The sequence below is a fragment of the Pseudorca crassidens genome, chromosome 1, assembly GCF_039906515.1.
Source record: "Pseudorca crassidens isolate mPseCra1 chromosome 1, mPseCra1.hap1, whole genome shotgun sequence".
NCBI classification, from domain to species: domain Eukaryota; kingdom Metazoa; phylum Chordata; class Mammalia; order Artiodactyla; family Delphinidae; genus Pseudorca; species Pseudorca crassidens.
The window spans coordinates 180,598,839-180,616,322 of NC_090296.1; the positions used below are offsets into that span (position 1 = coordinate 180,598,839).

At 46.8% G+C, this 17,484-nt stretch overlaps 1 protein-coding gene across 21 annotated transcripts in view; it reads left to right on the top strand.

Moving 5' to 3' along the window:
* Positions 1–205: 205 nt before the first annotated feature.
* PARD3 (par-3 family cell polarity regulator) overlaps positions 206–17,484 on the top strand; it is a 727,131-nt gene continuing 709,852 nt past the window's right edge. For 10 of the 21 annotated variants that reach the window (XM_067702221.1, XM_067702252.1, XM_067702231.1 and 7 more), the window contains exon 1: positions 207–609. In XM_067702221.1, the coding sequence (XP_067558322.1) occupies positions 490–609 (120 nt within the window). In that variant the 5' untranslated portion in view covers positions 207–489. Of the gene's footprint in view, positions 610–17,484 lie in introns of all 21 variants that reach the window. The other 11 variants (XM_067702341.1, XM_067702238.1, XM_067702239.1 and 8 more) reach the window with 3 other exon arrangements.

Here is a 17,484-nt window from a genome sequence, read left to right on the forward strand (position 1 = left end):
CGCCTGCCGTCCGCGCCCCTCCCCTCCCCTCCTCTCTCGTCCGCTCCCCTCCCCTCCCCTCCCTCCCCTCCGCTCTCCTCCCCTCCCCTCCGCTCTCCTCCCCTCCCCTCTGCGTCCCTCCCCTCCTCTCCCCTCCCCGCGCCTCCTCCCCGTCCCTCCCCTTGCCGCCGTCCCCTCCCCCGCGGCCCGGAGCGAGCGCCGCGCCAGCGCCACACTGCCCCGCCGCCGAGCGCGACGACACGCCGAACAGGTGGCCGGAGGCTGCGGCGCCGCGCGGGCACAGGCGGGCGAGCCCCGGGCCAGGCGAGGCGAGGCGAGGGCGGCGGGCCGGGCATGCGAGCCGATCTGATTCCCGGCCTCGGCCCCTAGCCTCGCGCCCGCGCCGCGCCCCGCGCCCCGCGTACAGCCGCCCCGGCCCGGGGCGCTCCGGCCTCTCCGGCCGCGGTCACTGAGGGGCGTGGGCCGGCCCGCGGCGGCGGCGGCGGCGGCATGAAAGTGACCGTGTGCTTCGGGAGGACCCGGGTGGTCGTGCCGTGCGGGGACGGCCACATGAAAGTTTTCAACCTCATCCAGCAAGCGGTGACCCGCTACCGGAAGGCCATCGCCAAGGTGAGGGGCCGGGGGCGCAGGCGGGGGCGGGCGGCCCGGGGGGGCGGAGGAGGGGCGGAGGAGCGGGAGGAGGGAAGGCGCCGGGATCAATATGGCGCTTCCTGGAAGGGGAGGAGGAGGCGGAGGCGGGGAAAGGGAGAGCGCGGCGGCCGGCCCGGCCTGCGCCCCCCGCTCTGGCTGCGGGCCGCAAACTTCCGCGCGCCCGGGCCCGGGGCCCCGGCCCCTGCCTCTCCCTCGGGTCCCGGCCGCCGGCGCCCCGAGCCTCCCGGGGCCGAGCCCGAGCCGCGCCGGGGCGCGCGGAGCCGGGCCGGACGCCTGTTCCCGGCCGCGCGCTGCGGCCCCGGCTCCCCGCCCAGGCCCGCGGGCGGAGGCCGGGCGAGGGAACTTTGCTGGTGGAGCAGAGTTCGCTCCGCGCGCTGCGAGAGTGGCTGGCTGACTTGTGCCTCTGGGACCCCGCCGGGCAGTGAGAGCCCCTAGTGCGTGCCAGGCGGGGGTCCCGGGCGGATGAGGGTGCGGCGCGGAGACCGACCCGCTCCCACTGGCTCGCGATCGTCGCTGGAGCCCAGCACCTCGGTGACCGAGAGGCAACGGAGCACGGCTCCTTGAAGGAGCACAGCCCCGAAATCGGTCACCGAATATCGAGTTTTCCTGCAGGCATGTCGCCGTTGACCTGTCTGCTACGAGCTCCATGTGGAGCCGGGGTCGCGTGCGGCCCGGGCCTGGAGTTGAGTAGCTTTCCGTTTTTCCCCGTGGAGTGATAACATTGTCTCCACTTCACTGCATTCCTGTACAATGTGTCAGAAGTGAAAAGGCATCTTGTTAAATTGTTTTATCGTCTGTGTATGTTTGACAACAGCCCACGCCTCCCAAGTTTCTCCCCAGCACCTGAGGATATTTCCTTTGCGGCAGAGTAACGTTTGGTGGAAAGCATGTTCACTTTCAAAATTTCCTTTTTGTCCCGGATCTTGGAGTGGTTTGCGTCCTGTGGGTTTGGGGGGGTCGCAGGTGAGAGGGACGGTGGCTTTGGCAAGCCTGCTTGAGTGTAGACAGGGTGCTGGGGTGGCATTCTCCAAAGTCTCAGAAATTAAGAGGGGAAAAATACTTTTTACACTGTTGTTTTTAGTATAGAGAAAAATAGCATAAATTTGGCCTTTTAAAGATAATCTTGGGAACGTTTAAGAACCTGACACAATGATGGAAGATGTTGACTTTACTTAACGGCTCTAAAATGTTCTTTACAGTTGGTTGAACTCATTGAAAATCAAATAAAATTAGTGGAAATTGGGCACCTGTTTATCTTGAACCACTGTCAAGGGGGAAAACCCCTCTAAACCCATGTTTAGCATTTTAAAGCACTGTTTATGAATGACAGTTTGTGATCTAAATGTTCTATATCAATAAGTCAGGTTGCATATGTACTCAGGAAACCAACAAAATAAATCATGCAAGGAAAGAGAAATACAGTAATATATACTCTGCAGTGTGTCCAGGTTCCTGAGTAGGGAGGGATGATCGACATTTCTTTGCTTACATGCTTAATTTAAAATTTACATGCTTAAAATTAGTCATTTACATGCTTAAACATTTACATGCTTAAAATTAGTCATATTTCATTATGCACACGATGCATGTTGGTCGAACAGCTTGTTTGGGAGATACAAATGTAGTTGTTTGAGTCGTTTGTATGTTCCACAGAAATTCTTAAGAGTTTGCCATGTCCAAGGCATTGTTCTGGGTGCTGGACACCTGTGGGACCCACTGGCTGCTTGTGGAAATTGGACTGTGAGAGTCTAGGAAAGGGGCCGCGCTGTCCTCCAAGTGAGGGCGGCCAGCCTTTGGACTTCGTGGTGCAGTGCGGAGAAGACAGGCCTCTGGGGTGTCTTCTAGATGGAGTTGAGAGGTATCGCTGAGAGATCTGGACTTTGTTTCTAGGTATCAGTGGTGGTGGTTTCACAGTGACTGGGGAGCAGGAAAGGAAGCGCAGGTTTTTGCGGCATGCCTGGGAAGGCACCCCAAGAGGAGCGCAACAGCTGAGTTGGGAAGGGTGCGCATGAGATTGATTGCTTTTTCTGGTGGAGAAGGAAGGAAGGAAGGGTGATTCTCAGAGAGTGGTGGTATTGTTGGAGTTGGAGATAAATGACTCAGAGATGATTCAGGGGTTTCCAAAATTATTTAAGTTCTCTTTAAGTGCAACTCACAGTTCAGCAGGTAAGTTTTAAAATGGGCTTTGTGGTCTACAGAGTTCAGTTATTGGATCACAAGACTGTTGACTCTCAACTGTGGCAAGAGCTGGAGTTTATTCCAGGTCCATTTGTATTTTTTCCTCTTAAATGGTTAGGTAATGGCTAAGATTAAACTTAAGTCACTCTTCCCATTTCTCCCACCCTGTTTAAAATGATTATGAAGCAAACACTTATTAACACTTGTTTTAACTTTTATTCTCTTATCTCTTCCTTACCCCTTACTGTTGAATAGAACAAGATAAATTTTGTATGAAGAATTGGGTAACTGGGTAGCTGTAGAGTGGTGTTTGGTTGCTAGGTGACACGTGCCATGATGAACTCCCATCTGGTGGGGAAAAATGGGGGGAGATCATGTTTATGGCTTTGTATAAAAACCAGATAAGCTGGAAAAAAAAAAAAAAAAGAAGAAAAGAAAAAGGAAAGAGAAAGAAAGATCCCAAGCCACTAAGACTTTCCCTGCAGAGAGCGTTTTGTGGTGTGATGGGGCTCATTTTTTGGCATTATACTTGAGCTGTCTTCAGGTTAAGCAAATCAGTTTTTCTGGGCAGTGGAGTGGCATGACTTAATATCAGAAATGTCCTCAATAAGCAGATTTTGAAGGCTTACACTTATTCATAGCATTTTTTTTTTCTCCAGTGAAAAAATAGTTTTCTGTTTATGATCACTGATGGGTGAAAATGCTTTGGCTGTTCTCCATCCACCCATCCTCATCCAGACCGTCTCTAAGGAGGGTGCTCTGATAGACACTGAGGACCATGTTACATGGACTTTCTGTGTATGTGACCCTTCTTCTCCTACCTGTGGCCTGACTCATCCATGATCCCCAATGGACACAGGGTGCAGAGCACCGACTGCCGGGACTCTGTAGTGTGGTGACCCGGCTTCTCAGGGCTTTGCCGGCTCCTTCTTAATTCTGAGTGGATTGGGGCTGGCTCTGAGATTTCCCATTTTTCCTGCTGTGCATCCCAGCTCTGGTTAGGAGAAAGATAAGAAAATCTCCATGCTTTTTTTTTTTTTTTAAATTGTTAATTTGTTGAAGGGCTACTGTATGCAAAATGTCATGCTCTATGAAGAAATGTAAGGCTAAATTCTTGCACTGCAGAAGAATGTAATCTGGGAGACGGTGAATGTATTAAACTATAAGTTACAGTAGGCAATGGCATTAATTAGCAACGGGGTGGTACATACAGACAGTAGTTGCTTTTGGATTTCGGAGATGGGAGTGGTTATTATGGCCTGGGGGGTTTGCCTTGGGCTTAGTAAGTGGGAAGGCTGGCCTGGATTTAGGACAGTGCTTCCTAACCGGTTAGTGGGGTGACCTCCAGAAGCACCTGCCTGGCCCAGGTGGCCCAGTCTGTAGGGCTTCGGTAGGGTCCAGCCGTGTGAATCTGGAGAGTTGCTGCCATTCTGAGAGGTGGGAGAGAGGCGTTGCAGGTGAGCATCAGGGCTAGTTTGGCTCCTGTGCTGCCTTCCTGTCGGATGGTGGGGCAGGACCAAGCTGAGGAGGACTGCGGACGCTGGGGCAAGACACTGTTACTTCCTGCAGTCTGATGGTCCCTGATGGAGGACTGGGGTGTTTGGGCAGGACGAGCGCTCCTCTGGGGGGACCACCAGGATTGCATCCATCCACAGAAACACTGCTGATTGCTGAGTAGTGGAGGGAGGACGGGCTAAAGGCAGAAGTGAGGGTGGGGGGCGGCTGGAGCCTCTTAGCTGAGAGGCAGCTGTGCTGCCCATAGCCCTCTTCTGGCAGGGGGAGCTTTGGATTGGGTTTGGAGACCTAACTGTTTTCACTGTTGAACCTTGGGCACACCAACCCTGCAGAGCCTCATTTCCTCCCCTCTAAACCGGGTTACTCCCTTGCAGGGTTCCCGGGAGTACCGAGGGGATGGTGAACGGGAAGCTCCTCAGCACTGCCTCTGGATCCCTAATGGGTTTTACTGGGTGGATGGTTTTACTGCCTGCGAGGCTTTCCCAAGCAGTCTGCTCTTCCTGTTTGGATTTTTCCTCTTTGCTTAAGAAGAAAGTGTGTAATTTAATTAAAGAATAGGTAGAAATGGTAATATTTGCCTAAGCAGCGCCACAATCAGAGGAGCAAATCTGTGTGTGTGTGTGTGTGTGTGTGTGTGTGTATGTACGAGGCAGGGAACGTAAAAGTTGTGGATATTGGCTTTACCCTAGGTTGCTTTCTGGGCCTGTGGTTTTGGGGCCACTGCTTCTGTCCCTTGAGCCTGGAAGAGTTATGTGAGAGTTATTTAATAGCAATTTGTTGTTATTAAAAAAAAATAACAAATTTATGGGCAGTAACTTTTGAAAATGTGCTTTCCTTTTTTTGGGGGGGAGGAGGACTGTTGATTGCTAAAATCGTGTAAATCTTGGTTTTTATGACAAACCTTGTGGTTGGTGTGAGATTTCTCGTGAACAGATGGATGACTGCATGTTGTTACACATTCACGAGCTTATTGAAACTTTTAGGAAAATAGATTGTTGCAGAATTTGAATGACCATATTTTTGAATAGTGAAACGAAATAAATCTTATTATTTCATTAACATCTTCCCGTCTTCCCTTTCAGAAAGGAAAAAATAAACAAACATGTCTGAAAGGCTGATCTTTCTAAAATGCAACTCTCCGTGTACTCTTCTGCTTAAGGGCCTCCACACCCGCTTTCCCCAGAGGCCAAGTTCTGCCGCCGCAGCAGGGCCTGTCCCTTGCAGGGCCCCTCTTGCCTCCAGCCTCTCCCTCCCCAGACCCCCTACCCCACCCCTACCCACTTGGCCTTGCTTGCACTTTCCTGCCTTTGCTCTGGCATTTTCTGTTTCTCCCACCTGGACCATTTGCTCACTTCCTGTCTGCTCATCCCTGGAGCCTCAGCTCAGTTCAGGCTGGCCCTGCATCCCAAGGCGGCCTGAGGTTCTCCCTGCTGGGCACTTGTCTCAGGAGCTTCCCGCACTGACCTGGAGGAACGTGCTTTGCTGTGGGTGCTTCGGTGTGTTTGTTTAGGAACAGAACTGTGCCCCTTCTCCTCCAGGTGAGGTGCTTGAAGGTGATGGCCCTGCCTCGGTCTTACCTATATGGCTAGTATCTGCCACGTAGTCATCTTACAAGTTGAGTAGATACGAAGTTGAGAACAAATACACGGCACGTATTCTCACACAGAAAGTGTACTTTTGCTTCGGAGACTGTGTAATTTTAAGGACTTTAAGGTGTGGTATGTTTGGCATATTAGCACAAAGAGATTGTAATTGAAACTCAGATTTAGTGGGATTTTGGAGTATCTGAAAGTTATTCTTTTGTGTCGGTCGTTTTCAGGGAGTTTGGTCCCTTTTTCAGACTGAGCAGAGCGATGGTCCTGGGGTTTGCCTTGGGCCCGGTTCAAGGCAGGTGGTCAGGGCAGTGCGGGAATCTGGCCCCGAAACACACCTATGCTGGGTCTGGCGCTTCTGAAACTGTCGGTTGGGATCCACGGGTAAGTTCCAGGAGTAAACAGAAATGTTTAGGATCTGAGATTCACAGGGAGAGTCTGGCGATGGGAGGTGCTTCTTGGCTCACGGTGAACGCTGGTGAATTGGGTGTGGAGGTAAGGTTCAAAGCCCCATTTGCACAGAATCTCCACCTGTCCTTTGAGGCTTGTACCTCCCTGTCGAGTTGGATGCAGGCGGGTGATGGCAAGCATTTGAAAGATGAACAGAGCCTTCTGCATCTTCTCAAAGATGGAAAGAAATATGTACAGTTGGTCCAGGAAGGTGCTTTCCACAAGTGGAGGTGCTTTTCCACGGGCTGGAGGTGGGTGGCTAGGCCCACACAGGGGGCTTTCCTCCTGCTCGGCCACTCACGCAGCAGTCCTAGCTGCCACCAAGGTCAATGGCAGTAGAACAGGGGCTCAGGAATTTTATACATTTTACTGATTTGGGGTATCTTTTCTGTTTTACATGGAAAATAGAAAAATCTTTATGAAAAGAAATGCAGAGTTCTGTGAACATAGTAGAAAGGTGATTATTTTTTGTCTTTTAGTCATTATTTTATCCTGTTGAAAATTTTTTTCCATTTGGAAGGATTATGTAAAAATGCCTTTCCTTCATGGCTCTGTGTCTGACCTGCCATCTTCATGTGGTTCTTGTTGTTAAATATTACTTTTGTTTATTCTTTTTGCCTCCATCAACTCATATTGGAACTTAGAAATAAAATTTCCAGCTTCATTCCAAGTGACTTGAAACGTGAATTATTTAATTTTTTTCTCTCAGTAATAGCTCATACACACATACACACACGAGAAACGAAAACACATGTCTACACAAAAAACACGTACATGAATGTTCATGGCAACATTATTCGTAACAGCCGAAAAACAGAACAAGCCAAGTGTTCAACTGAATAAAATGTGGTATATCCATACATTAGAATATTATTAAGCCGTAAAAATGAAGTTAGGATACATGCCTCGCTGTAGATGCACCTTGCAAACATTATTCTAGGTGAAGGAAGCCAGTCATAAAGACCCACATATTGTATGAGTCCATATATATGGAATGACCACAGTAGGCAAATCTATAGATAGAGAAAGTAGAGTAGTGGTCGCCAGCGCTTGGGGGTTGAGGGTAATGGTGAGTGACTCTTTATGGGGATGGGATTGGTCTTTGGGGTGATGAAAATGTTCTAAATTTAGATAGTGGTAATGGTTGTATGCCTCTGTGAATATACTAAACATCATTGAATTGTACACTTTAAATGGGTGAATTTTATGGAATGCTGTTGTGTCTCAGTAAAGATGTTAAAAAAAATAGACTACGTAAGCCACTATGAACAAAGCTCCATTTTTATGTATTTTATAGTTCTGAGAGTCCCATAAAACATGGGACTTTTCTGTGTTTTTCTGTGTCAGAGATACTCAAAAACCTCAAATGAAGACCGGCTATTTTTAGGAGTTTTCCATACAATGTGTGAACCTGCTTTCGCAAGCCTGCCTACTCTCTCCTGGTGCTGTCTGCTAAGCCCCCGACTGCTGAGGCTCCGAGTCCCCTGGTCCCCCCTTTAAAGGCTTCACCAACTAACCGTTCACCTGCTCTGCCTTGTTCTCCCTCGGCCAGAGATTCCTTCCTCCCCAGCTCCCCAGCTGCCCTGGCCGTTGGTTCGGATGCCCTAAGATGTCCTTTGTGGAAGAGCTTCTCCAGTTTTTGGTTTGGGACAGTAGTTTGGAGCTTTGGCAAATCTCACAAGCTCTGTGAGCGCCAGTTTTCCCATCTTCATCTTCTCATATTCAGAAGTTCTGGGCTGGGCTCTGATGTCTGTTTCCCGGTGACAGCCACCCTGAGTCTGCATGGTTGGTTGTCTGTCTGTGGGACCATGAGGCATGAGTGGTGTGCAGTGGCTTTTCAGAGGCGCAGACAGGGTAGATCTCTACTCCATCCACCCTCCCTGTGAGAATGTTTTGCTTCCCTTACTTTGAAATGATGGGCTTGGCCCCCAGGTCAAACATATACTGTTTGAAAGTTAGTATGTATTTCGCCTGGACTGTCCCTCAGAATTCCTTACTGTCCCAAGATAAGTATCTTTTAAAATAAAATTACATGGTCAGAGGTAACTTAATAAGACTATTCATTTTGTGAAGCGAAACTAAATGTACGCTTCTGCATGGTTCTAAATGGTATTTCTATGGTGGTATAAATTTAAGTGGCTTTAGAGATGACAGGTCAATATTATTCCCACTTTTAATGTTCTTTAATATACAGAAACAGTAAGACTTAATTTTTCGGAACCCAGATTTATTTTTTTCTGATGTATAGTTTTTCTCGTTATTGTATTACATCCCTGTATGATAGGATTTCTGTTTCTGAAAAGGCCTCTTTGAGGTATTCTACAATAGAAATCAATGTTTCCTTCTCAGTGTTTATTTCAGAAAACAAGTCACTGTATATCAAAAACCTAAAATTGCTGAATACTGAAAATATGTGGTATTAACAGGTGAAAAACACAAAAAAGAGAATGCCATTTCTGTGTAAGTGGTTGATATGAGAATGGGTGTTTTTGTTCTAGTTCTTTTAAGTATACAGTAAAAACTGGGAAAGTTTTTTCATGTTCGTGTTTTAATATTTTTCTAAATCTAATATTGAATCCAGAATTAAAAAGCCATTTCCCAGTGACCACACAAAGGCATTTTAGATGTATCATTTGTAATTCTGAAATCCAGTGTGCAAAGTCATATGTGAATAATAGTTAGCCAGGTTCCTGCCCAGCAGGGTTATACTCTAACCTGAGATTCTCTCATCCCAGCCAGCAGCACCTGCAGAAGAAGGAGGTGGAATGTGCAGGATATTGGTTCCTGGTGTACCACCGCACAGGATATGACTAATCACAAATCCATGAAAGTTGAGTGTAGGATTTGGAATCTTTACCACTTTGTTAGAGATCTGGAAAAAACCTTTCAGACAAACCAAGAGGATCTCTAAGTGAAAATGCCTCATTTGGATTGATAACTCTTTAGACAACTGCATCTGGAAGATGGTGGCGTTTCAGCATTTGTACTGCCTGAGGAATATGAAATGAGGCATATTTTCAATTATAAAGGCACATACTATCAGGGATATTTTTTCCAAGGAAACCTGGAAAGCTGATAAAACCCTGAACTTTTTATGGTGGAGTCAGTTTTATCTTTTGTATTTTATGACCCACTTGTTAAAAACACAGCTGTTTGCAAAAACACAATTAGCTGGAAGTGGAAAGTTTGGTGGTGGGTGTTTTTTTCCTCCTAGGAGGCAGGCACATCAGTGTGACACACTCTGGGCCAGGATTCAGAAGAGCAGATTGCATCATTTGTGTGTCTGAGAGCGAGAAGGGCAACTTCTGTAAGCCCAGGATCCTTGGCTTCTAATACCACGTGCTTCATGGGATTGTTGTGAGGGTATGAAGAGAGAATGTAAAAAAGCATTGTAGGAAGTAAAACGGAGTAAAGGTGAACTGTACTGTTCTTTCGTTTTTGCTAAGAACGGTTGCCAGTGACTAAGGCTCACTTGAGTAAATGCTTCTAAATTGTTTCTTCTCATCCTCCTTAGAATTGCTCTAGATGTGGGAAATTGAATGTTTGGTAAAAAAAAGTTCTCCCTTAAAAAAATCTCGAAAACTTCCTTCTGCAGCTTGAGGAATAAAATCCCAGTGACATTGATTTAGATGCTCCAAAGATGTCCATAGTGGAAGAGCTTTTCTAGTTTTTGGTTTTGGCCACAGTAGTTTTGAACTTTGGCAAGTCCCACCAGCTCTGTGAGCCTTAATTTTCTCATCTGTAATTTGGGAATGTTTTCTTTTGTTGGCAGTAATGAAGATCAAGGGATTTAATGTAGATAATCCCCTGCCATGTTATAGACTGTAAGTCAATTTTAGATCTTTTTCTTTGTCTCAGGTTTTACACATAGATTAGGCACACTTTTCATGGCTAATTCATAAAGTCAACTTGATTTTTATTTGATGTATGATACCAGTTGTCATTTTTCAAGATTTGTTAAAGAGTTACTACGTTCTTCATAAACGTACTAGAGAAATTCCAGTTTTAGTATTTATTAATAAATCAGTTGGAAATAGGGAAAAAGAATGTTCTGATAACGCAGTAGTTAAAGCTGATTCTTTCACAGATCAAGAAGTGTGTTTGTCTATCTTAACTGTGTTGCTTTTTCTACTACTAGCCCTTGTTATTTTCTAAAATAATTGTGGCTGCCATACTGCTAGATGAATGGAGAGTATGGAAAATTTCTTTGCTGTATTTACAATATTTTAAAAGGCATTGGTTACACATTTTTCCATTAAAAAATGTTTTGAAACTTGGAAAGAGTAAAACTAGAAATTGTCAATACTATTGATATTTATAAAATGTACAGATGTTTTAAAGACCTTTAGCTTTTAATTACTAGTTGTAGTTCTGAGAATACCTTGGAGCTCATCTGAGTTATAAAATAAAATGGGAAAGTCGACATTTTTTTTTTAATTTAATTTAATTTATTTTTTTATACAGCAGGTTCTTATTAGTTATCCATTTTATACATATTAGTGTATATATGTCAATCCCAATCTCCCAATTCATCACATCACCACCTGAAAGTCGACATTTTTTGACCCCTCTAATCCTTTATTATATAGGCCTCTATAATTCACGTGCCCATTTCTTTGGATAACAGAGATAAATGGATAACACTTCTTTACTCCTCTGGATCTTTAAGATGGTGATTCTGGGCAGCTACATCAGCAGTCAGTGAACATAGAGCATCTTTTGCTTGGGTAGGTAGTTGTAAGGGTTGGCAGATTGATGCGACTTGTAATACCTTAGTTCAGCTAAAGGCACCCTTTGCCAGTCACCTGAAGACTGCACCCAAGGAGAATTGACCTATTTATCATCCTGAACCCAGGAGTGGTATCCGGGAGGCTTGCTCTGGGTGTGGCCGTACTACTCTGTCAGTCTTGCCAAGTCATCACAACTCAGCTGGCTTTGTGCTCAAGGGGACCACCTCTTCTCATATACCTCTTCCCCACCACAATATTGAGAGTCGTCTTCCTCTCTGAGGACTTTAAGCCTCTCATTAATTAAAGGAACGCTTCCTCCCTCTCTGCCTATGTTCGTAGGGAAGTTGCTAGGTAGTGATTAAAACCATAAAGCTTATCTAGTTGTGCAACATCCATATTTTGACTTTGATCCCTTCCCGTATTTGTTTGTAAACACCGTGTCATGTGAATGCATTTGAAATCCAAAGCTTTTGTTTCAAATACAGGACATGAAAAACAGATACAGTGGCATGGGACATTGGAATTTATACACATCTTTTCCATTCACAATTTCCTGTGTTTTTGTGCTTTGTAATGAAAGTGATGAATGGTGCTTTCAAAACCTTTCCAGAATACCCCAGCATTTTATAACAAAACTGTAGAGAGGTAACTCTGGGAGAGTCCCCCCCCACCCCCACCCCAGCTTTATTGAAGTATAATTGACAAATAAAATTGTAGCATATTTAAAGCGTATACCATGATTTGATACATGTATACGTTGTGCAGACTTTCCCCGCCATCGAGTTAACTAACACATCCATCACCTCGCATATTTCTTTCTTTATGCTTGCTGAGAACATTTAAGTTTTACTCTTTTACCTGGGAGAGTTTTAGACAGATCTGCTTTGATAGGTGGTTGGCGTGGGATTTTAATCTAAAGCAGAGGAGTTTTTGGTCCTGGGCTGTTTTTCCACCTACGAGGAGGGAGGCTGCTTCCTCTATAGATTCAGGAGAGTAGTATTTTCAGGTCAGTCTTCGCTTTTGGTGTCAATAAGCTTTTTCGGTCAGGATGGATGATCGAAAGCTCTTGCACAAGAGATGCTGTATCAAGGGCATTATTTATCTGCCTATCAGGTTGGAGAGCTGCTGAGAAAGTACCTTTAACAGTGATCCCCATCACGTCTTCGCAGTCCTAATTCACTGAGGAGTTTCCGACAGGCAGGAGGGGAACCAGGACACAATGGTCCTGGTTCTATCAGGAAATAGAAGCAGTGATACCCTTATTATCAAGAGTCATGGTTAGCGCTTTGGGACATTTTGTGCATTAGGCCCCAAGTGCTGGGCTCGTGCTCCCAGTGTATTCCTTAATCCCTTGGAGTGGTAGTGATGCAACTCCGAGTTTACGGGTGAGGACGCTTGGGCTAAAATGGATTAAGAAAGTGGCAAAAAATTGTACATCTGATGTGACCCCTCTGGCTGGAGAGTCAGTGCTGTCCCAGAAGAAAGAGTAAACAGTGCCCATCAGAGAAGACAGGTTGTTTTCTGACCTGGGTTTCCTTGAGTGGCTCATGCGCTTAAGGAAGAAGTGCGCCTTCAGGATGACAGAGTCGGTTGGGTCAAGGAGGCTCCTGTGTGCTTGGCGAGATGTCGAAGCCCCTTGCTGCTCAGGTGTGGTCTGTGGACCAGCAACACTGGCTTTGCTTGGAAGCTTGTTAGAAGAGAATCATGGATCCCATCCCAGACTCTGTCAGAATCTGCATTTTGGCCAGATCCCCAGATGGTTCCAGAGCAGTTGCCCTCAACCCTGGCTGCAGGGTTTTAAGAACCAGATGCCCAGGCTCCCCACGAGCCACGGGAATCAGATCTCCAGGCCGAGGTGGATACTTATATTGCTACGAAGCTCCTTGGGTGTTCTCTGTGCCGCCAGGGTGGAGAACCTCTGGTTTAGAGCAGCCTCCAGGCCTTTTGGGGTTGTTGTGTTATGTGACCTGGAACCTGCCGCCTTGTAGCTGTGCGTGGAAATTTCCAGAACACAAGTTGAGAGGATCAGCCATCTTGCTCACAGGCTGGTCACTTAAGTGACAATGGCCCAATCTGTACATTTTCATTTCTTTTGAAGTCACTCACCTCTTTTTTTTTTCATTTTTATTTTATATTGGAGCATAGTTGATTAACAATGTTGTGTTAGTTCCAGGTGTACAGCAAAGTGATTCAGTTATTTGTATACAAGCATCTGTTCTTTTTCAAAATGAAGTCACTCACTTTAATGACTGTTAATTTTTGAGTTTTATTTGTGGACACAGTTGACAGCACCCATATTATGTATTCCTTAGGTTTTAGCCGTTAACTCTTATGGATATCTAGTCTGAGTTTAATAACATAAATGAGTTAAAGGGTCCAGGAGGAGCCGTAAAAAGACAGCACGTGGGATAGAAATGCGTCGGGAAAGGAAAGGTCATATTGAGTAAAACATGCGAGTTTTGGTGTGAGTCATATGATGTCCTCTGGGTGCCTGTGATGTGTAGAGACAGGGCAGCTAAGATTTTTGGTTTTGGGTAAAGCAGGCTTGTGAGCAGTGGACTGAATGCTCGTTTTGCTGGAGTTCCTTTTCCAGCTTGTTTGTGGCTGAGCCTCCTGTGTAGGAGAGAAGGCAGGCTTCACCAGGCCAGCGGGGCGTCCCTCTCACACACTTCCACACTCAGCTTGTTGGAATATTCCCGTCGAACAGTCCCCATGCCCACACCAGAGAGTGAGGGCAAACGTGTCTCTGGCCCGAGGCCTCGGGAACCTGAACATGGGTCAGAGGATGTGCCTGCCCGGATCCGTTTTATGAGCTTCGACACGGCGTGATTGTTTGTTTTTCTGGCATCAGGGCTCCTTATACCCTACATTTTTATACGTTTCCTCTGTTACTCGATGTAGGGAAAAGAGGACAGATGACCAGCTGTCATTCTTCTTTTTTAAAAAATTTATTTAATTAATTTATTTTTGGCTGTGTTGCGTCTTCGTTGCTGCGCTCAGGCTTGCTCTAGTTGCGGCGAGCAGGGGCTGCTCTTCATTGCGGTGCACGGGCTTCTCATTGTGGCGGCTTCTCTTGTTGTGGAGCACAGGCTCTAGGCACGCGGGCTCAGTAGTTGTGGCGCACAGGCTCCAGAGCACAGGCTCAGTAGTTGTGGCGCACAGGGTTAGTTGCTCCGCGGCATGTGGGATCTTCCCGGACCGGGGCTCGAACCCGTGTCTCCTGCATTGGCAGGCGGATTCTTAACCACTGTGCCACCAGGGGAGCACCCAGCTGTCATTCTTCACATGAAATTTGCCAACTGACCTTCATTTGGATCATTTGCACGTGGGGCTGAGCTCCCGTGTTGCGGTGCAGGGAAGACCCAGCACAGGGCTCGCTGGCAAGAGGTGATTAAGACATGACATCATTTCCTCAAGGGAGCTTTCAGAGCTGCAAAGTGCAGTTCTTGGTAATAACATTTAAAACATTGTCTTCAAAGATGCTGCAGCTATAAGAACTTACCAGTACTGAATTTTACAGACCTGTTAGAAATTACTTTAGTTAAAGGCGTAATGTGTCTGGGAGCCGTGCCCGTGTGAGAATGTTTTTCTTATTTAGCAGTTTCAAATAGCACTTAACCATAGTTAGTTAGTAAAAATGTTGCTTGAAAATTTGTTTGTCTAGGTATTGCTGCTTAACAAACCACCCAGAACTTCATGACTTAAATCAACAACTAATTATGTCTCATGATTTAGTGGGTCAGGGTTTGGGCAGGGCTCAGCCCAGTGGTTCTTCTGCTTCACTTGGGGTTACTCAGGGGTATTCAGCTGGCAGGTGATCTGGTCTGGGGGGACCTAGATGGTTGCATTCACGTGTCTGGTGCTGGTGGGGGTGGTAGAAGCTTGGGGTTCGCTGGGACTGTTGACCAGAGCATCGTGTCGTTTCGTCTCCAGCATGGAGGGCTCAGGGCTCTTGGAGTCAGGAGAGGAAGCTGTCACTCTCTAAAGACCTAGACCTGGACGCCAGCACAGAATCATTATCCCTGTCTTCTGTGTGCCAAACCGGTCACTAAGCAGCCCAGGCTCCTGGGCAGGGGATTCTGGCTGCACTTCTCAAAGCCAGGAGTGTCCAGGAACTTGTGAACTTGTGACCATCTTTATTCTGCTGTCCGTGTAGGGGTGTGTGTGTGTGTGTGTGTGTGTCTGTTGCATGTAACATCAAACATTTAGTCTTTTTATTGTTTTGTGGCATGTTTTAAAATTCTCTTTTTCTTGATCTGGGCACAGTAATAAAATGTATGTCCTGAACCTTCAAGGCTGAAAACCTAAGAAGTAGTTGGAGTTCCTACTTCATGAGTCCAAAGACCTGACGGCTTTTCCAGGCTATACTGCAGAAAGAGATAATGATAATAACACCTTAGGTTTATGTGGCATCTTCTCTAAGAGGTTCAAAGTGGCTGGGCCACTCATGATTCCTTTACTGGAATGTCCTGTGAGATAAATTAGCCATATACCCTCAAGTTCATGTGCCGATGAGGAAATGAAGTAATTCCATCAGCTGATGAACAGAATACTGTTCATCAGCTAATGAACAGTATTCAGAATGCAGCTCTTCCAATGTTCTACATACTGATTAGAACTTGCGTATGAGTTCACCTTTCTTAGATAGGATTCTGGAAAATGGTGGAGACTGACCTTTGAACAACTGGTAATATTTTGAATTATATGCTGTTTGCCAAACAGCGTCATGTTTAAAAAAGAGGTAGTTATTTTTCTAATGTGGACTTTTTGGGGGTGGAAGCTTATGGGTGTTGCGTCACGGGGGTGTTTCATCATAATGAGTTAAATTCTCTGTGCTCAGCAGAGACAGGCAGACAGTAGATGGGGTGAAAGTGGCTACCCCCTCGTGAGTGTGTGTTGTGGACTGAGTGTGGCCTTGGAAGTGGGAGACCCTTGTCCCCTGTGGTGTCCATTCCTGAGTCCTCCCATCGTGGGAGCATCTCCTTGTGATTATGGGTGATTAAATGGAGTTTTCAAGGGTGGTTTACCCATATGTTAAGCTCATTTTATTCATGCTGTTGAGTGCCTAACCTTTGGGTAATATGCGGCTCCACTGTAATGATCTAAATGTGGTATTGCTTACATTCATTGGGTTTTGCTTAAAATGAGACACTTTACATATAATTGATAGGTATCAGGCTTTGGGAATAAAGCTCTCCAGCCACCACTTGTTAAGAGCATCTCCTGGTTCATGACCTACCCCCCCCCACCACGTGCGGTGACCCACCCTGCATGTTCCCAGCAGGGAAACTCCCCAAGGACAGCTTTCATCACAACACTCTCCAGCACAGGGAAGTCCATGGGGTCAGCAGGGCCTTCCAGGTAAAAACAACATATATCGGCCTGAAAACGGCCCCCTGCCTACCTTTCGCCTTGATCTCCCACCACCTCTCTTCGCTCTGCCCGTCATGACAGAACGGACTCTCATGTTTCCCCAAAGTTGTGCTGTTTCCCGGTTCCCTGGCCTGGAGTCCTCTTGCCTTCGTTTCCTCTCTCACCTTGGATCTCCCATTGTTTCCTCTGTACTCCCCAAAGTTGTGCTGTTTCCCGGTTCCCTGGCCTGGAGTCCTCTTGCCTTCGTTTCCTCTCTCACCTTGGATCTCCCATTGTTTCCTCTATATTGTTGCTAGAGCTGTAAGCTGTGCCTTTCTGCTTTGATAGATTTAGGGGCTCCCCGTTGCCCCAGGACAGTCTCCCTCCCACAGCCCCAGGGAGCATCAAGGCTCTGCCCCGGCCTGGGCTTCTCTTTGCCTGGCACCACGTGCAACTGCCCGGGCCCTGGGGGGTCATCTCTGCCACGGCCCTAGGCACGGCCCCAAAGGTGTCCTCCCCCCACCCCCCAAACCCAGAGAGATCCAAAAATAGACACATCGAGTTACAGGGCTATAAAACATAACTAATGCAAACATGTTCTTTTTGAAAGGAAGTTACCCCAATAATTTCAACTGTTATTACATTAAAAAAAATAAATTTATCTATTTATTTATTTTTGGCTGCGTTGGGTCTTCTTTGTTGCGCGTGGGCTTTCTCTAGTTGCAGAGAGCCGGGGCTACTCTTCATTGCGGTGCGCGGGCTTCTCATTGCAGTGGCTTCTCTTGTTGTGGAGCACGGGCTCTAGGTGCGCAGGCTTCAGTGGTTGCAGCACGTGGGCTCAGTAGTTGTGGCTCACGGGCTCTAGAGCGCAGGCTCAGTAGTTGTGGTCCACAGGCTTTGTTGCTCCGTGGCATGTGGGATCTTCCCAGACCAGGGCTCGAACCCATGTCCCCTGCATTCGCAGGCGGATTCTTAACCACTGTGCCACCAGGGAAGTCCCTATTACATGTTCTATT